This window comes from Acinonyx jubatus, chromosome E1, assembly GCF_027475565.1.
Source record: "Acinonyx jubatus isolate Ajub_Pintada_27869175 chromosome E1, VMU_Ajub_asm_v1.0, whole genome shotgun sequence".
In the NCBI taxonomy this organism is placed as follows: Eukaryota; Metazoa; Chordata; class Mammalia; order Carnivora; family Felidae; genus Acinonyx; species Acinonyx jubatus.
The window spans coordinates 3,653,176-3,673,242 of NC_069397.1; the positions used below are offsets into that span (position 1 = coordinate 3,653,176).

Genomic DNA, 20,067 nt, shown 5'->3' on the forward strand with positions numbered 1-20,067 from the left:
GCAAGCGGGAGGCGTCACAGTGGTGTTGGGGTGACTGTTGGAGATGACGGAGCCGGTGTGATGGACGGAGCCGGTGGGGTGGGCAGGGGGTGCTGGTGGTGGGCATGGCGGTGTCGGGGAGGGAGGTCACGGGCGGATTCGTGAGGGGGTGGGGGGGGGGGGCGCCCAAGCTGGCCACGAAGGCGTGTGTAGGGGGGACGCTGGGGACACTGTGGCTGAGCCTGGCTCCGGTCTAGCTGCTCAGGCTGGAAATCAGATGGGATCGGGGACGAGTCTCCCACCTCGGGCTTCTGTTTGCCTGACCAGTTCCAGCGACACGGGGCCCCTCAGCAAATGATGGCATCTCTGCCTCTTTACACCCCTTCCCCTTCCTTTTCTCGACCTTGAGTTCAGTAGCTGTTCCCGTGATCAGGGTCAAACCCTTGAAGTTCAGAGAGCCGGACAGGTTACCGACCCCGTCCTAGAACCAGAGTTCCTGTGTCTGCAACGTCCTGTGATCTCGGGGCTTGGGTGTGGGTACACGTGTTAGAGGAGCACCCGGGGGGCTGATCCCCAAAGGGAGAGCTTCCTGGGGAGCCAGGCAGTTGGCAGGGCCCCCGGCTGAAGCTGGGAGACGCCACTCCGGCCCCCAAGGCATCACCCGCCGTTCCAGGGAGCGGGACACAGATGCTGGCCACACGTGGCCTGGTGTTTCAGAGGCTCACTGACCCTTCCCTGGGAGTCACTGGCCCCGTGGGCATCCTCCGATTTCCCCAGCCAGATGTGACCTCCTCTCCTCCCCACCCCCCAGAGCGCCAGCCCCATATGGAGGCCAGATGCGGAGCGGGGTCCGCATGAGGCAGGCGGAGGTCGAGGAATGCGGGTGACCACCAGGTTGGGCAGGGAGGGCCCACGGGCCCCAGGGACAGCTTGAGAGGAGCCCCTGATCCCGCAGGGTGCCGCGCTGCCTGGTCTCCTGCGGCCCATCCCAGCAAGGTGACTCTCTATCCCCAGGGAGTCCCCAGCTCTGGGCTCCCAGCACTACCCTCCCCGCCCCCGCAGCCGCCCGCAGAGTGCTGAGCTCCAGAGGGGCCTCTGGGCGGCTGGGGCTGCTCCCAGCCGCATCTCGCCCTCCCTGGAGCTTCCTTCCATTTTCTCTTCTCACAGTCTCTTCTCCTCTGAGCACCGGTTTTTAGGAAGGAGGGCTGGCTGGGGAAGGCTGGTTAATGTAAGGTGTCTCCTCTCTCCTCCCATTTCACAGATGCAGATGGGGATGCGGAGGCTCGGAGGGGTGGGAGGAGGGATCTGTCCAAGGTGCCTGGATTGTTGGGGCCGAGTTGGGGCCGGGGACACCCTCGAGGGGTAGACCCGTCTTCTGCTCACCAGGGGCCTGTCTCCAGGGTCACAGCATTTTCCGCACCAGTGTTCGTCTCAGCTGGGCATTTCCCCACCGTGGGGTGGCTCTGACACTGCCCCTCCGCTGGGCTTAGTGCCTTTGGCACTGAGGTCCCCAGCACGCCGGTCACCGTCCTGGGGCTTCCTGCCCAAGGCCTGCCCTGTCATCTTCCAGCACCTGCCTGCATATGGCCCGGCCGGGATGGGAGGTGGAGCCAGGCCCCAGCCACCAGCCACCAGCCCCGAGGGCCGGCTGCGGGATGCGAGGCGAGGCGTGGGACCGGGAACACCCTTCCAAGCTCACAGACGCCCGCTCGACTCCCCGAGGCGAACTTGGCCGGCTCGGGAGCAGCCCTGGGACCCTGGTGTTGTGCTGGGCCCTGCCTGCTTGCTGTTTCAGGGCCCGAGGCCCTGTCTTCCGGTTTTCTTGGGGAAGCAGTTTCCGTCCTTCAGGCGTGGGGTGACTTAGGAGCAGGAGCCCGGTGTGGTGTGCCAAGGGTGCCCGGTGTGCAAATGCATGACAGGCCCAGTGATTGCTGGATGCCCCGCTCCCGGCTCCAGCTGGGTGGGGGGCGGGGGCTGCCCTTTGAGCTCCCGCTCTTGAGGAGGGGCTTGCTGGAGGCAGAGGGCTTAATGGGGAACTGGGCTGTGTTGGGGGGCCCGATAGGCCACACCCCCACTGTGGGGCGGCTGTCAGTTTGTGGCCAGAAGCACCCTGTGCGCCACGTTTTCTGTGAGTCCTGGAGGCCGCAGGTCCCGGAGGGACCAGGGGGTGATGAGGGGCCTGGACCGAGGCCAGATTAGGGGAGGTCAGCCCTCTTGCCTTCCCCTGCTTCGGAGGCCAGGGTCCCACAGACGCACTGGCCGGGGCGGTGCTCATTGCCGGGCCTTTCACGGGGGGCGGGGTGTTTCCCAGCGCCAGGCCCCCCCTCACCATTGCCCTCAGGGGGCGCTGGGAGGTGCGTTTGGTGAGTTGGGCGTCTCCCAAGGCTGTGTGAGGCCATCCTTCCGGATGACTCTGGAGCTGTGGCCACGCCGCGGGTGAGGGGTAGGGGATGGGGGACGGGGGGTTCCTCCTGCCTGGGAGAGGGGGCCCCACCGAGCAGGCAGGGCTCAGGTCACTCTCCTGCCTGAGCCTCTCTCCAGGCAGGGCAGCCAGTCTCCCGACCCCTTCACACTTGTGAGGGTGGGGTGTGTGTGTGTGTGGGGGGGGGGGTGGGTGCAGATGGCCAGGCAAGACTGGGACCGCTTCCCAGGGAACGGGGCTCCCAGATTTTGGCTCTCCGATTCCCAGATCTCCGGATGTTCCCTCCTCCTCCGGGGACCCCTGTGCAATCAGATGGTCCCAGGCACGTGACCCCCTCTCCTCTCCCAAGAATGGAGCCTCAGCACCAGGGCAGGCAGGGAAAACCAAGGCAGCCTTCACGTCAATGTGCGGATGCCGCAGGAGGGGGCAGCCCCGGGAAGCCTGAGGACCCCTGTGGGTGGCTGTGGCTGGTGACCTGCCCTGGCCATAGCCAGCCTCCAGCTCTCCACCTCATTTCATGGGGGAGGTGGTGACACCTCATCGAGGGTGCATCGGCCCGCGCAGATGCCCCACGCCCCCGACCCCGCACGCTTGCTCCGGCCCCCGTGGCGGGTCAGCATCTCCGAGAACAGGACTTGGCTGTACTCGGCTGCTTCTTACCTTCACGGGGGCCTGGGAAACATGTGGTCAGAGCTGCATTTTATAAAAGCAGCTGCAGCTCATGACACACTTTCTATACCAGGAGATTTATGGGGCTGCATGGTTTTAATGGTTTCTGTGGGGTTAGTGTCCTCCCCCGTTCGTCCTGGCTGCTGTCTTGGAGACAGATGGGTGACAAGCCTTCCCTGGCTGGACTGGCCCAACAGGAAGGTATGGCTGGGAGGTGGGGAGGCCCCGGGCTGGCCACCCAAGCCTCCCTGGGAGGGGCAGCTGCTGCGACGCCCTTGGGGGCCCACCCTGAGCAGTCCATAAATCCAGGAGACCTCCAGCCGGCAGGAAGCCTCCCCGCAGAGGTGTCCCAGGGCTCAAGGCTGGTGGGTAGAGAAAGATGGCTGACAGCCCTCTCCCCCAGAGCCCCATCCCCCGGAGTCCCATCCCCCAGAGCCCCATCCCCCAGAGCCCCTGCCCCAGAACCCGTCTCCTGGAGCCCTTCCCCCAGAGCCCCCTGCCCCGGAACCCCATCCCCCAGAGCCCCTCCACCAAAGCTCCATCCCCCGGAGTCCCTCCCCCAGACCCATCCCCTGGAGCCCCTCCCCCAGAGCCCCATCCCCCAGAGCCCCTGCCCCAGAACCCGTCTCCCGGAGCCCTTCCCCCAGAGCCCCCTGCCCCGGAACCCCATCCCCCAGAGCCCCTCCACCAAAGCTCCATCCCCCGGAGCCCCTCCCCCAGACCCATCCCCTGGAGCCCCTCCCCCAGAGCCCCCTGCCCTGGAACCCCATCCCCCAGAGCCCTCCACCAGAGCCCCTCCCCCCAAGCCCCATCCCCTGGAGCCCTCCCCCAGAGCCCTTCCCCCAGCAGATGAATGAGCAACTACTATATGCCCTGTGCTGAGGAAAGAGCTTTCCTAGAACCTGGCCCAGGCCGGGAGGGAGCTTTGATGCCAGCAGGAGGTCCCCCAAACCTGCAAGCAGGGACATAAGTCAGCTTGGAGCTACTTCCTGCTATGCCGGGAGGACGGGTCCTCCGAGGGTCCAGAGCTGACAGGCTGTGAGTCTCCTGGGCCAGGACTGGAGCCGGGGAGCGAGGCTTGGGATGACGAACAAGGCTGCCTGCCCTAGGGCAGCGGGGCCCCCTTTGGAGGAACCCAAGCACAGGACCTGGAGCGTCCTACTTCGTAGATTGCTTCTGGTGGTCTGAGAGTCTCCTCGCGTTGGGACCCTGCGGAGGTCGGGGAGCTCTGGGAAGGACGGCCGAGGTCTGCTCCTATAGAAGGACACGTGGACAGCCAGCACCATGGCCTGGATGCCCCCACCCAGCCGAGAGGACCCCCAGGGCTAGCCCCCCGCCCCTTGGCCAGACCAGCTCGACTCTGGCCACGGCTGTTACTGCTGACTCCAGCCAAGGGGCCCGGCCTGGCCCTCAGTCCCCCTCTCGCCCCTTGGAGTCACGGGATGGGGAGGTGCGTGCCCCTGCCCGCCCAGCAACAGGCTTGAATTAGAAAAGAAGTCAGTCATCACAGCCCGGCCCCGGTGGCTACTAGGTCCTTCCTGTGAGCCCCGGCATTGCTCATGGGGTGGCCGCGGCCCCGCCTTGCTCGCAGCCTTGCTCACGGAGTTCGGCTGCTGGCTGCAGACGTGGGGCATTCCGGGACTCCAAGGCCGGGAGACAAAGTGCAGCCCGGCCTGTAGGCCCGGGGCGTGGGGGGCCAGCTCCCGGCTGCCCGGAGCCTGTGAGCTCTCTCCTTGCTTTTCCACGGGCATCTGTTCCACTCTGCAGCCCGCGGGTGCCCCAGCTCGGTTGGGCTTTCCAGAGCCGCCCTCACCCATCCCGCCTCGCGGGCTCCGGGTCCCACACCCCGATGCCTGCTTTTGTCTGCGCAGAGAGCAGGGCTCCAAGCGACGAGCACAGCAGCTTACTAGCAACTGTTGCCCAGCCTCAGCCCGCATTCTGTGGGTGTAGCTCCCAGAGGAAGGGAGGGTGTTGGCGGTGTGGACCCAGGGATGCGGCCGCGCGTCGCTTACAGAGGGGCCCGAGGCACCAGCAGCGTGGGGGCCAGGCTCCCCCTCCCAGCCAGCATCTGCCTCCGAGAAGGACCACTGTGGCTTTGCGGCTCGGTCCCTCTTCCTGCCGGCTGGTCCCAGCACGCCTCTTAGCGTCCCAGACTGATCTCACGGTCTGCCTTTCCGGGGCTAATCCCATCTCTCTCGTTCCTGACTGCACGATGAGGGATCGTCACCGGATCCCCCCCATCCTGTCCTCGTTGAGGTCAGTTGAGGACATCGGTGCACAGACGGCGGGGGCTTAGGCGTCCTGAGGGCTGAGGCTAATTGGCCGGGAGTGAGTGTCATGTGGGCGTCAGGGGCACAGCCTCAGGGACCGAGGTCCTTGGGCGGGCAGGGCTGCCCATGGCTGCTGTGCCTGGCGTCCCAGTGGGGCAGGGCCTCGGCGGGGGGGGGGGGCTGGGAGACCCCAGTCTTTCCGGGCTCCCGGCCAGCAGGGCCGGCGGGCCTGGCGCTGGGCTGTGCCTGGTGCGCTCCCGGGCGTGCGGAGCAGGTCTGCCTGAGGTCACCGTCTCAGTGTGTAGTTTGAATATTTTCAGCTGTATATGTGCTGCAGGGACTTGGCCCGTGCGCTGCGTGTGCGGCTCATACTTGGTGGGCTGTGTCATGTGCGGAGGCGTCGCCAAGGGCAGCGGAACTGTGGATGTTTTCCAGCATAATCACATGCATCTTCCCGCCACCCTCCCCCGCCCCCGCCCCGTGCCGTCCCACCGCAAGGCCAGGGAGCTACTGGGGTCGGAGGAGGACCCGTGTCCGCTGCTTTGGCCCCCAGATTCTCGGGGACGGCGAGGTGTCCGGGGCTGGGTCCCGCTTTGGGCTGCGTCCTCAGTGCTAAGCGGATCCCCTTCAGGCCCGGCCAGTACGGGTGGGGTGGGCAGCCGCTTTGGATGCCCTGCCCGTTGTTCCAGGGAATTCCTTGAGGGGAGGGAGACTCCAGAGCAGGAGAGGTGGGGCAGGGTCTCCTGCTCCGTGAAGGACCGCATTGTTGCAGCTCTGGGGACAAAGAAGGGCCCCTGGGGGCCCGGAGGGCCAGCCAGCTCTCTCCGGCCTCTCCTTAGCACAGCTGGGACCCCTCACCAGGGCTGCAGAAGCGAGTACCACGGACTGAGCTTAAACAACGGAAATGTATCGTCTCACGGTTCTGGAGGCCGGGAGCCCGAGATCCAGGGAGTCTGCAGGCCTGGCTTCTCCTGAGGCCTCTCTCCTTGGCCGGCTGGCGGCCGTCTTCCCGCTGTGTCCTCGTGGGGTCTTTCTTCGTGCGTCTGTGTCCTGATCTCCTCTCCTCACGAGGACACCAGTCATACTGGATTAGCCGTCCCCCCGCCCCCAATAACTCTGTCTTAACTTAATTATCTGTTAAGACCTTGTCTCCGAGCACCATCCCTCTCCGACAAACGGGGGTGGGGGGTTAGCACTGCATCATATGAATCTGGGAGACACAGCTCAGCCCGTAACACCAGCAGACGCTCAGTGCCTGGGGTCACAGCCGCGTTCTCCGGGGTCCCCCGGCTGGCGGGGGGTGGTGGCGGGGGCCAGCGTGGACGGGCCAGGGGTCTGCGGTCGCACACAGGGAAACAGTGGCATCCTGAGGGAGGCTCATTGTGTATTCAGCTCAGTCCTACGGAGAGGAAACCGGGGTTCTCAGGGACGCTGGCTCCCCCGTCGCTTAGCCGAGGGGCACTCAGTTGCCACGGTGACCCCCGTCTGCACAGTCAAACACACGGCCCAGCCACTTCTGCAGGCTGGAGGGCTCCCCACCCCACCTCGGAGTTCACACTGAGTGTTGAGTCCCTTGGTGACGAAAAAACATGGAAACGGTTGCCATGGCAGCCATTCTTTGGAGCCCTCACACTGGAGTGCAAAGTTCAGGATGTCCAGGAACAGCTGAAATGAAAATCTGGGAAAATCTGCCACTTCCCTCGCCCCAGAAGATGAGTGGGGTGGTGTTCGCTGCTCCCCTGAGCCCAGCTGTCCCTGAACCTGCCTGTTGTCCTGGGCTGAGCACGGGGATGGAAGGGGGGCACGGGGCCCCCGGGGGTGACGGTGGCAGACCTGGAGAGAGGCTGGCCAGCACGGGACACCTGCCGTAGGTGGGCAGGGGGTGACCGATCGGTATTCCCTGGGGACATGTCCTCGTGGTTGCCGGAGAGGCTGAGCCTGCCAGTGACTCGGTTTCCTCAGCTGTCATCTGCTGCTGCTTTTCCAGAATGGCTCAGGCCCACTCACCTGCCAGGGCAGTTTTCAGCCTGGTCCAAAGGTGAAGGGTGCAGGGGTGGCCAGTGGGCTCGGCAAGGGGGATGTCCTCTGTTCTGACCATGGGGATGGGGAAGATGACCAGGTTTTCCTTGATGGGTTAGTGCACAAAGACCCCCTCCCTTTATCCCCTGGAATGATTGTACGTCCCCCCAGTAGTTCCCCAGATGGACCCCACAGGGCTCTGCTAACCTGAGATGTGCTAGCCAGAGAGGTCTGCCATCACCTTTGTTTGGGAAACCAACATACATGCGTACACACACACACACACACACACACATACACACTTTGTAGGTTGAAGGCTCTGAAAAGTCCTGCAGTCAGGAAACCTCTTGACTTTGGTTAACCCAGAATTTCACCAACGTGTTTGAGCCCAGCTCTCCCCTGCCCACTTTTTCTTTACAAAGCATTTCTTCCTACTTTTATAATACCTAATGTCGTGCAGAAATGACCTTTATTAACACTTCCTAGGGTCAAGTGTATTTCCTGCAGCAGCAGTGTCAGCACCAGCTGGCATTTTGTGAGAGAGGCAGGCTCTGGGGGGGCTGGAACAGTTCCATGGAATCAGACACTCTGGGGCGAGGCACTGTGTGTTTGACAGGCCCTCCAGGGGATTCTACTGCAGGCTCTGGTGGGGCACCCCTGTACCAGAGGAAGAAACACTGGCAGAGAATCAGGAGCGGGGGATAATTGGGAAGGGTCAGGAGGGGGGAGGCAGCTTGGCGGGCATGGGAGGTGGGCATCCAGAGGACCCTGGACTCTGGAAGGGGACTACGGCCACCTGGAAGGACAGGTTCACGGTACTCGGCACTGGCACCGAGATCCCATTATGGTTTTCTGAGATTGGGTCAAGGGCAAGGTGGTGCGTCTGGTCCTGAGGCGATGTTAAATGACTGGAGCCTTTGGAAGAGCCATGGCGGAAGGTTGAGAGGGGTTCCCGCCCAGCCTGTGAGGAGTGGCCCCCACTGCTCTCACAGAGGACACCTGTCCTGGGCAGGCGGACTCCGCCCAGAGGGCTGGGAGGACGGGCGGTCAGTTCCTGTAAGCTTCTCCTGGCCTTCCTGGACCCAGAGGGGGCTTGTGCTCAAAGGCATTGCTGGGTGGCAGCTTCAAGCTGGGCACCGGGTGAGGCTCGTTGGAGTAGCGGCCCCGGTCCAGGCGTCAGCAGGTGGGTTTCCACAGCCTCCCGCACCACCCACGCGTCCCCCAGTGGGGTACCCTGTGCACTTTCCAACTGTGGGTCTCGTCTTCCTTCGCCGTCAGGTGGGCTGCCCCATCCTCGGCTCGAGGAGGGCGGGGGGGTGGGTGGGTCACAGGAACCAGGGGGTGGAATGGGGGGCCCAGGTGGCGCTCTCGGCCCGTGGCGCACTAGCCCGACTGTGCTTCCTTGCAGCGGTCCAGATCCACATCCTGAAGGCGGATAAAGCGGGGGACTGGTGGAAGTTCACGGTGAACATCATCTCCGTGTACAAGCAGGGCACGAGCCGCATCCGCCGCGGTGACCAGAGCCTGTGGATCCGCTCGCGGGACATCGCCTGCAAGTGTCCCAAAATCAAGCCCCTCAAGAAGTACCTGCTCCTGGGCAACGCGGAGGACTCGCCCGACCAGAGCGGCATCGTGGCGGACAAGAGCAGCCTGGTGATCCAATGGCGGGACACGTGGGCGCGGCGGCTGCGCAAGTTCCAGCAGCGCGAGAAGAAGGGCAAGTGCAAGAAGGCCTAGCGCGGAGGCAGCGGCGCGCCGGGAGGGCGGGCGGGCGGGGCCGAGCGCGAGCGCGCTTTCCCGGGCGAAGGGGGCGGGGAGGGGGCGGGGCCGTAGCGGGGCGGGGCTCCGGCCGCGGCCCCGCCCCCCGCCCCGCCCCCGCCGCGCGCCCGGGGCGGGAGAGATGAGGACGAGACTTAGCTACCTCACGGGCTCCTTCCAGAGCAGCGGCGCGCTCCCCGGGAGGGGCGGGGCCGACGAGGGGGCGGGGCCGCGTGGTCCCGGCTGGGGCGGGGCGGGGCGGGGCGGGGCGGGGGGGGGCGGAGGGCGGGCGCACAGCCGCGCAGGTGGGGTGGCCCCCGGAGAAGGGGACGTGAGAACTGTGAACCCGGGGCCGGGGGGGCCGAGCGAGCCCGGCCGCCCACCACCCGGGACACAGAAGACCGAGACGCCCCTGCTTCCCCCTGACCCTCCTTTGTCTGGGGATCCCCACACGGGACCCCTGGCTGCGACAACTTGGGCCCCCGTCTGAAGGGGCCTGCAGGCACTTGGGGGCGGCCGGAGCGGTGTGTCCCCCCAGCAGTCCCCGGGCGGCCTGTGGCCTCCGCTGCCACCTGCTGAGTCGGTCCTCCAGGGGGGTCGTGGGGTGGGGTGGGGGTTCTAGTTCGCGGAGGCAGAGGAGCGGAGCGCGGGGTCCGCGCCTGTCACCGCCCAGCTGTGCGATGGGTGCCGGCCCGGAATTCTGGCCCGTGCCGAGGGCAGTGGGCCCAAGGACACCCCTGAGCAGCCCCAGCCGGGTGGTCACCGCCTCACGTTAGAGCTGCCTGTTGGAGGAGGCACCGCGGAGGCAAAACCTCCCAGAGAGTTTCCTTTCTGGAAACTTGGAACCAGCCCCTTTATGACATTTTCCAGGGGAGGGAGAAGGGGCAGTGACACTATTTGTGTAATGACGTCAGCTGCTGGGAAGGGCCTGGACGGCGTGGAATGCAGGTTTGCACAAGCAGTTGGGCCTGGCTGGGGGAAGGGGGCTTGCCCGAGGCCAGCCAGGGTTTGCACGCTCAGCGAGGTGCCAGGGTGCGCGAGCCTCGGGCGGGCCGGGGCAGGGATGACCAGGTTCCCGTGGGCCAAGGAAGCCGTGACCACTTCGTGTGACTGCCCTCACTCCCGGGTCCTCCCCCTCTCCCCGGGGGAAGGGACAGAGGCTGCTGGACCAAGAATGCCTGCTGCGGCCCCCCCTCCCGCCCCCCGGCTCCGGGCTGCCCTCCATAGCCGTCTTGGCCTAGCCCCGCAGCACCCGGACCCTCCGCTCGCCTCACGCAGAGCCCGTTCCTGAGCCCTGGGGCCTTCTGCCGCCCTGCCCTGGAGCTCTCTGCACTGCCCAGCGGCTCCGGCCCACGTCCTCGCCCCCGCCAAACCGAGTTCCGGACCCGGCTCCCCTCTCCGTCAGGAAATCGGTTTCATTTTCCCTGCTCAGAAGGGTCCTACCGAGTCTGAAGCTGGGCCCCTCGCGGTCTGGGTCTCCTCTGCCTCCCCCGCATTGGCCCGCGTCGCGGCGGCCTTCTACTGAGCACCTGCTCCGTGCCAGGCACTTTACCCACGTGCTGTCACATTTCCCTCATGACAGCCCCGAGACAGGGAGGGATTCTCACCCCACTTTGCCAGAGAGGAAGAGGCAGGGCCGGGTTCAGGCTCCAGAACCAGGCCTCCTGGCCACGCTGCCCCTCGGTGCACGCCACCCCGTGGCCGACGCACCCGGTTTCCGGAGCAGGCTGTGACAGGGCGCTCCCGGCTGAGACCCTGGCCCTGGTCACTGCACGCAGCCTGGGGAACAGAAGGGGAAGGGAGGGACGGGCACGGTAACCTCTTGAGAGGTGATGGCAAGAATGGGGGAGGCGGCACCGGGTCCCAGGAGGCAGGCCTTGGCGAATCCTGAGACTTAACAGAAAGGACGTTTGGCCGCCCGGGGGTGTTTGGAGGGATCCCAGGAGAGACCGGGAGAGAAGCCTAAGAGGGCAGGGAGAAGGCAGAGCCGCCTTGGGAAGGAATAGCGAGGCCCAAGGCTGGGTGCATAGGGACGTCCCCTGCAGGCAGCCGGCCCTCCTCGAGGCCCAGCCTGCTTCGCTGAGCGCCGTCAGCCTCTCTGGGGCCTCTGGGGCCTCCGCACTTGCTGCGCCCGGTCCCTGGAAGGCACCACGCCGCCACCAGGGCCCTGTCTTGTTTCTGTTCCCGCTGGCCTGGCTTCTTCACCCTGCCCAGAAGGGCTGTGCCCTCCTGGGTCTCAGTGTCCCCACCACGTCCACAGAGGGGCTGGCCCTGCTGGTCTCCGAGGCCCCCTCTGCCCTGGAGGCCTCAGGCGACAGCGGCCTGCTCGGAAATTCAACCAGCCTCCGGCCTCAGCCTCTGCCCAGAACCCCCAGGGTAGGAGCCGCCCCATCCACCCGTGGCCTGGCCCTCCCCACCCTGGTCACCCGTGGGGGTGAGGGGCTGGGGACTTCGGTCCTCCCAGCCTGCGTTCCCCATCTCGAGGACCGGGCCAGAACCCGGCCCTCCGCTGCTCTGATTCCAGCCACCGACTCTGGCAGCGAGGGCCCCGTCCTCGGGAAAGCAGCCTCTGCCGGCCGCCCGCCTCCCTGGGAGGAGAGGGAAGTAGGAACTGAGGCGTTCCGGTTTGTACAGTTAGGAAGGGATGTAAAATGGAACTAGACTTTGAAGAGTGTATTAACCAGAGTTGTGCTATGTAGGTGTTCGAAGAAAAACATGCCTGATTAGTTTTTAAAACAAAAACAGGTCGCCCACCTGCCCTTTTTCTCACCTGCTGGGTGGTCTGGAGCCCCTGACAGCACAGTGCCTCCTTTACCGACACCTGGGAACACTAACGATGTGGGGGTTGGGGGGGGCGGGATGCGGTGCTGTCCCTGGACTCGCCTGCAGGGGTGGCTTCTGTCCTGAGAGCAGCCCCAGGCGCCCAGGGACAGGAACGATGCCTCCCGGGAGGGACGGCTGTGGCGCCCCAAGGCCCTTCGTGTCCTCCTGGACCTCAGCCTCCGCAGCAGCACGCTGGAAAAGGGGACCCACTTCCTTGGGTTTGCCCCAGATTGGAATAAAGCTGAGATCAAGGAGTCCCCAAGGGAGCAGGAAATGGCCCCTTGGGGGCACTGGAAAATGTCAGGGTGTCAATACTTAAAGGAAGCCCCAGCCCCTCCCAGAGAGAGACTGGCGAGCGGGTGAACCAGACCCGTGGACGGGGTCGCTGGGCCACGGGCCACGGCCACGCCATACACTAGGGGTGTCCAAATGTGTTCTCGTGGGGCCCCGCCCCCCAGCCCAAACCAAGCTGGCCCCACCCCCACTTACGTCATCGGACCGCTCTTCTCCTGAAGGCACTCTTGTCCCCCCACCCCTCCCCACCCCCTCCAGATCCCTCCTGCCTTCTGAGTTCTGTTCGCTCGGAATTGTAAATGTTTAGTTTGACCATGACATATTGTTTGGGTCAGTGTTCCTTTCCAATGCATACTAATATATTATGGTTATTATATATGAATATATTTAATGACATGGACAAAGTTGTGGATTTTCTTTTTTTTTTTTTTTTAAGTTTCTTTTTTTGTTTCTGGTTTTTGTTTTTTGTTAGAGTTGTAATGGACCCAGACGGAACTTGTAACATGGGCCCTACATGATAGAACTAAGTTCAGATATCAATTAAATAAACTCTCGTACACTGTTTCGCTGTCTCCTGGTCTTTATTGGCTGCTTGAGCACGTTGGGGGGGGGGTGGGAAGTTTGGGGAGTCTTCAGGCAACTCTTAAGGAATATGGCTTCTGGTCTTAGAACGCGCCAGCAAGACAGGGCCCTACCCACCCCAGAAAAGACCAGAAAAGGGCAACTTGGCTTGGAGAGAGTCCTAAGGTTTGCTGCCTCTGAGCACGATTTGGAGCCAAAATGCTCCCGGATGGGACAATGGGTGTTTCAGTCCCCACAAAGCCGTCCCTGGGATCCCTCCTTGCCACTCCCTGGGGCTCCAGGTCAGGGGGAGCCCCAGGAAACAGCAGGAAGAGGTGTCACCTGCCCCAGATTCAACAGCAGGACACAGCGCACCTTTGAACTTCACCTTCCGACTCAGAACCTGCAAAGCAGCATTCTCGCCTTTCACGTAGTTTCTTCTGCTCAAAGCCGAGAAGAGACTCAGGAGGAAAGACAACAGACAGGGTCCGTGACACCTGGAGGGGTTTTCGGGCCACCGTTTCTAAAGGCTTCTCGCGGTGCAGGCGCTGGGCTGGGGCCGGTGCCACGCGGCCACCAGGAGCTGAGCTCGCTGGCTTTCTCAGAGGCTATGTTTAAACTCTTGAGTGGTTGTGCTTTATTAAGTAAACAATCCGGTCATTAGGAACATGTTGTGTTGCCACTCAGCGTGGAGCCGGGCCCATCGTCACCAGGAAGCTGTCACTTCTTCACCCAGCTGTTTTCAAGGACGGGTCTCCACTGCCGGGCTAGTCTGGCCCCGGAAGGCGGGGAAAGGCCCCTCCTGGCTGCACGGGGAGGTGACGGAGATGCACGAACAACCAGGGCCAGACCGGGGGGGTCTCCGGGGTCCCCATCCGTTGGGGAGCCAGCTCCCTGCTGGAATGACGATGCCTGACACCGGGTACAGGGACAGGATCCAGGTCTCGCTGGCTGGACGGGCCGAGGAGAGAGGAGCCGGCCAGTTCATAGCGGGGGGCGGGGGTGGGGTATCTGAGGACCGGAGACCTGCTAAGTCGCCAGGCCGACAGGCGTGTGCTGCACGCGGGGGTCCAAGGCTCACCTTGGGTCATCCTAGGTCAAGGGTCCAGTTCTCAAGGGCTTTCGTGACATGGCTTTTTTTCTGTCCTTCGTAAAAAAGGCATCTGTGCCTGAAGAGTGCTGTTACTCCTTCGGGACCCCGCCACGGCCAGGACCCGGGCCGCAGGCCAGAAGGAAGCAGCCCCACTGCCCACCCCCCACCCCCGGCCCCGCCCCGGGGCCTCATGCAGCCGGGGAGGGGACGCACGGCCACCTGCCAAAGTCAGTGCAGGACGCAAGCCCGAGGTGGCCGACCGGCCCATTTGGAGACGGCCCTGATGCACAAGGAAGCCTGGCTGCCCTGTCCGGGACTTGGGGTCCGGCGCGGTTACGGGCCAGGCAAAGGCCCAACCCCTCCTGAGCGAGGATGCTTCTCAGCGTCTGCCCCATTTTCAGGGACGCCAGGCCCCCTGCATTCATAAAGCCGTCCCCTCCCGGGACAGCGAGCTGGCGTGCGGGCCGCCCGTTCCCGGCAGACACAGCCTAGGCTTCGGATTTTGTTGAATAGACCTCTCTTTCCACGCTCTCTTAAGACTAAAGACATATGAGGACCATGCCAAGAAAAATGGGGAGCGAAAGAGCCAGTGAGACACGCGGTAGGTGGACGGGGTGAGCTCACGGCCGTATCGAACCGGACACGCCCCAGGACCACGAGCCACTGCTGGGAAGCGGTGAATGCTTTTGGCGTGAACCTGGGGGGACGTCTGACATTGTACGAGGCAATTAGAGGAAAGACAAGTCTCGGCTCACTTTCTGAAATAAGGGGGGAAAATACCCGCGTTGAACTTGAGCTGGGCTAGGCTAGAAAACCCAGTAGGTAAAAGAGCGTCTTCGGTCCTCTGCGGAGAGCCCCCACTTGTCACCTGGGGCCGAGGAAGCGGGACGGACGGGCTCCGAGGAAGCTGAGGCCTGGGAGGAAGGACCCAGCCGGAGGCGGGCCGGCGGTTCTGGAAGCAGAGGGGCAGTCGGGGGAATTCTGCAGCGGCCCCGTGCACGCACAGTTCCAGGGCGCTGCTGGGGCCCCGGGGACCCTGAAAGGAGCAGATCGTCCTGAGGCTAATTAAGACTAAGGCTTAGTTACAGTTATTAATAATAATGAAGTTTCAACAGATCCCGAGTACCGGTTATAAGCAGGTATCTGGATTTCTTTATATGGAATCCAGCCTTTAAGTGCTTACAATTAATAATCGCCTAAGTTAAACAATACTTGTCCTGTTATTTCAATACAGCTTACTTTCGCAGAGAAGGCTCTCGAGGGGACGGGTGCTAAGGCCCCGTCTCACCTCTCCTTATGCTTAGGGCGAGGTCTCACCGCCCACACGGCCGATTCGGTGCCGCAGGCCTGTGGGAATGCAGGCCTGACGGCTCGCAGGGGAAAGCCAGGCCTTGCCGGACCACGCTGGGACAAGCCACCTTTATGTTAAGCCACTTGACTCCAGGGTGGGTCCCCAGGCCACAGGTGCCCGAAAGCGGCTCAGCGCAGCCAGGTGCCCTTTGCTTCAGAGGGGTGGGTGTCTCCCGCGAGAAGCCCAGCCCTGAGGATGCGGAGGAGGGGGGGATCCTTCCTGCCCGGCACCACCCTGCCCTGCACCACACTGCACCCCCCTCCCCCCAGCCCGCCCCCGGCGCTGCCCGAGGCTCACATGGCAGGTCCTCACGTTCTCGCAGGCCGGCTTTCTACCCCCTCCCCTGCCTGCGGGTCCAGAGAAGTGAAGTCACTTGTCCAGGTCACCCAGCTAGCAGCGCCGGGGCCGGGCCCGGAGCCCGCTCAGTCAAAAGAACAGAAGCGGCTGTATGCAGACATCGGCTCAGTGTTCGGCTTGAAAAGGCCTTTCCGTGTGACTGAGCCAGGACGCCGTGGCTCGGGTTCAAAGACGCCCCACAAGTTGCCGGGGCTCCGTGCTGAGCAAGTCAAGAGGAGGTGAGAAAGTCAAACAGACCTTCAATGCCGCCTCCCGGGAGCCCCGAAGCGGTGGGGGGGGGGGTGTTCCAAGGAGACGCTGTTTATACGGACTCGGGGTTTCGCACGACAAGGCCGGACGACGTGGCTTTGCGGATTCTTGATCTTCCTTTAGGTGATCCAGGAGCAACCACCCGCCTCCCCACCCCACCCCCCGCAATGAGGGAAAAGCAGTCTAGGGCGCCTGGCCGGCCGCAAGCCCTTGGCCCCCCGTCCCGCACGGCCCTTGTCCTTCGGGAGCACGCCCGCCTCGAACGGAGCCTGCGTCTGCCTCCTCGCGTCTGCCTCCTCTCCCCTGCCTCCCGGCCCAGGTGCCCGACAGCACAGTCCCCGCTCACGCCCCCTCCCCACTCCCCTCTCACCCCGAGGCCTAGCCAAGCTCTGACGGGGTGGCCGACCCCGAGGTCAGTGGCGAGCAGGGTCCAAGTGGACGGGACGGCTGCCCCACGTCTGGGACGGACCCGGGCCCTTCGGGTTTGGCCGGTTGCGGGCCCGGTGCCGGCCCGTCTGATGGCTGTCACGGGGCAGAGTCGGGCGGTGAAGCCAGGAGGGCCCAGGGCCGCACCACCTCGCGGGAGAGAGGCAGGCATGTGACGACCGTGTGCTCACCCCACATGGCGGGAGCCTGAAGGGAGCCCGCGCCCCCAGGGAAGAGCCACCAGGAAGAGGCCCCGCCCCCTGCCGCGATTTCCCGCTCCCCGAGCACGGTCGTCACCAAGCTCTCTGACTGAGGACGAGGTGTCTGGACCTCAGGTCCGCCTGGCACGGCGCGGTCGTCGGTCCCGAGCCCATCCCTCTCGAGGGCAGTCGCCCGCAGTATGTGGGAGATCCACGGGAGACCCTGGGGTCCCCTCCCACTGACCCACTCTCTCCTCCTCCTCAGTGAAACCCTGTGCCTTTGGAAACCGCCCCATCAGCAACCCTAACCCTTTCCCCCTTTGCCATGGAAAGAAAAGCCAGGCCGGCCGGCCGTCCTGCTTTCTATACACACCCGACCGAGGGCGCCTTTGAACCTGGAACTCACTGACGCTCCCACGGGAGATGTCCTCTGTGTCCTTATTCACACACGCACTCGTGCACACACACACACACACACACGCACACGGTGGTCAGAGCCTGTTCGGGCACCACATAAAGGCACAGCCCTCCTGACGTCGTAACCACGCCTTTCGCTGAGCCCTAACCGGTGCTTTCCAGCCTGACCACGTCCCGCGGCACCCACTTTACTCAACGTTACTTATCATCAGGCTTCAGCCTTGGAAAATGGGTTTACGGTCGCAGAGGGAAAGGGATGTGCTCCTGGCTTCTGGCTCTACTCCCCAAGTAGAGTCCGGCAATGTTTCTGAGTGACAGCAGCAAGCTTGGGAGTGGGGACCGGGGCAGGGTGGCGGGGTGACAGGTGCACAGACACATGCCTGTGCGCCCCTCCCCCCCCGCCCACCTGCACACACAGGGACTCACTGTTTCCTCCGTGGGCACATGACTTCCCCAGGGAGACAGACATTCGTGGCCTCAAACTGCCTGCTCTGTTGGTGCCCCCAGGATACCCAGCACACCGCGGGGTGGCCGTAAACCACCTGGCAGCCACAGGGCGCAACCCCCGGCGGGACCTCGGGCCAGTGCCCCATGTCGAAACCGATAGGGTCACGCCGGGCCCGCGGCTCCAGGCAGCCCTCCAGGGCCGTCACACTCTTGGCTTTACTGAAGCAACGCACAGCGGACGTTCAGAGCGTCGGGGGGAATTTATTGAGAGCAGCTTTTTCGCGTACCAACGGGGTGCCGAGCTTTTGTCCGTCGCTGGCGGGTGTCACAGCTGGGGGGGGCCCTTCACTGCCGCTAGTTGGTGGGCCAGACCGCCACGACCACAATGGCCACGAGCAGCAGTAAAATCACCATGACCATCCCTGGAAAACAGAAGCACGAGAGACCCCTTTAGCGATCTGTCCCAGAAGGGCGTCATACAGCCGGTTAACTACCTTCCCAGGGGACGGTGGATGGACACGTCTGTGCCCACCCCCCCCCCCCGGCCTTCAGTGTGTGTGTGTGTGTGTGTGTGTGTGTGCGCGCGCGGGGGGCGGGGGTGGTCAGCTGCCCCGGGGACGCTGGAGACTGTCCGCCTCGCTACCTCGAGAGCTGTGCCAGCAAAGTGCCAGCCAGACTGGGGGCTCTGGGTGGGGCCTCGGGCGAGGAGGGGAGCGCGCGCCCAGCCCCTGGCTTCTCCGTGGGCAGCGTGGCTCCGTTTTGGGTTTGCGCCGGGGAAGCATCGATAACGCAGAGGGCTCTGGGGTTTGCACGGCAGTATTCAGTCTCGGATCCACTTTCTCCACTGTCTCCACGTGGCTTGGCCTTTTCTTCTGGAGCCCGAGACGCTTATGTCAGTCATCTGTCAGAACAGCCAATGGACGGACTACTGCAAAGTCAGGGCTCCAAAAACGTCCACTTGCCGGAGGACCCTGGGGCTACTGAGGCCCCCAGAGGGAAGCGAGGAAACAAAGCGTGGGGACGCGTCTGGGAAGTAACGGGGGGGGGGGGGGGTGGGGGTGGGGGGGGTGGGGGGGGAGGTCAAGCGCACGGGGTCACATGGTGGTTTGGCCGACAGGACTGCCCACCTCAGACTGAGAAGCTGTTTCCAGAGAGGTCAGTCCCAGGAGTCCACTCCCTATGCTCTTAAAGTCACTAACATCCTGCTGGTGTTATTAACTAGCTGCCGGCTGGCCACATGGGGCTATTTAAATTGCAATTGATTAAAATTAAATAGGGGTGGGACGCCTGGGTGGCTCAGTCGGTTAGGCGTCCGACTTCGGCTCAGGTCATGATCTCACGGTGAGTTCGAGCCCCGCGTCGGGCTCTGTGCTGACGGCTCGGAGCCTGGAGCCCGTTTCAGATTCTGTGTCTCCCTCTCTCTCTGCCCCTCCCCTGTTCATGCTCTGTCCCTCTCTGTCTCAAAAACAAATCAACGTTAAAATCAAATAGGGGCGCCTGGGTGGCTCAGTCAGTTGAGTGTCGTACTCTTGATTTCGGCTCAGGTCACGATCCCAGGGTGGTGGGATCGAGCCCCCCTTCAGGCTCTGTGCAGGATATGGAGCCTGCTTGGGATTCTCTCTCTCTCTCTCTCTCTCTCTCTCTCTCTCTCTCTCTCTCTCCACCCCACCCCCGCTCTTGCACATACTCTCTCTCTCAAATAAAAAAAATAAAATTCAAAAGATAAATAAAATTAAAGGACTCAGTTTCTCATTTACACTTACCATATGTCAAGTGCTCAAGAGCCACCTGTGGCCAATGGCCACCGTGCTGGACAGAGACAACAGAGACCTCCTTCATCACAGGAAGTCCTCCTGGGCAGAACTGACATAAGGTCTCGAGCTGTGATGACTTCCCCTGCTGCTCACACCCCAGCTTCTCTGATGGCTCCTGGAGCAGAGGCTCCACACATATTTGTTGAGCAAACAGACGAACCGTTACGAGGCGTGTCCTCAACACTCACCCGACAGGCTTGGACGGTTTCTGACGTGGGAGCCCCGCTCTCCCTTCTTCTTGAGCCGGTTTTGTTAAGTTATATTTTCCTGGGGAACTGCCCATTTTTTTCTGAGTGCTCGAAAGTACTGGCGTAAAACTGTTCGTGACGTTCGCTTATAATTTCAACACCGTGCTCTATCCGCGTCCTTCTTTTCGTCTCTGACACCACGTAGTTGAGCATTCTTTTTCCTGATTAGCCTCAAGATGCCTCTTGTTCAACTTTCCCAAGAATTAGTTTTTTTTAAGCTTATTTATTTATTTACTTTGAGGAAGACGGAGACAGCGTGAGTGGGGGAGGGGCAGAGAGAAAGGATCCCAAGCGGGCTCCGTGCTGTCCGCACAGAGCCCAACACCGGGCTCGAACCCATGACCTGTGAGATCATGACCTGAGCCGAAACCGAGACTTGGACGCTTAACCAGCTGAGCCACCCAGGCGCACCCCCCCCCACCCCCGAGGATAAGTCCTGACTTTGCTGACCACCTATCATTTACTTTGTGTTTTACTGAATTTCTGCATCTATTTTCATTAATCCTTCTGTTCCTAGACTTCCTTTGGCTTCACCCTGATGTTTTTTCTCTAACCTCTTGAACAGAAAGTCAACTCATTCATTTGCCATCTTTCTTCTAAGTACGGGCCCCTGTAAGCCTACAACTTCTCATATGAAAAAGCTGCACTGTTCTTCGTCTCTAAACTCCAC

At 62.9% G+C, this 20,067-nt stretch overlaps 2 protein-coding genes across 5 annotated transcripts in view; one reads left to right on the forward strand and one right to left on the reverse strand.

The window, feature by feature from the left end:
- NTN1 (netrin 1) overlaps positions 1 to 12,798 on the forward strand; it is a 188,903-nt gene extending 176,105 nt beyond the window's left edge. For all 4 annotated transcript variants that reach the window (XM_053211778.1, XM_027047705.2, XM_053211777.1 and 1 more), the window contains exon 7: positions 8,768 to 12,798. In XM_053211778.1, coding sequence (XP_053067753.1) covers positions 8,768 to 9,096 — 329 coding nt within the window. In that variant the 3' untranslated portion in view covers positions 9,097 to 12,798. The remainder of the gene's footprint in view (positions 1 to 8,767) is intronic.
- Positions 12,799 to 17,572: 4,774 nt separating this feature from the next.
- The window catches only part of STX8 (syntaxin 8), a 247,744-nt gene continuing 245,249 nt past the window's right edge, over positions 17,573 to 20,067 (reverse strand). The window contains exon 8 of the mRNA XM_027047742.2: positions 17,573 to 17,757. Coding sequence (XP_026903543.1) covers positions 17,690 to 17,757 — 68 coding nt within the window. The 3' untranslated portion in view covers positions 17,573 to 17,689. The remainder of the gene's footprint in view (positions 17,758 to 20,067) is intronic.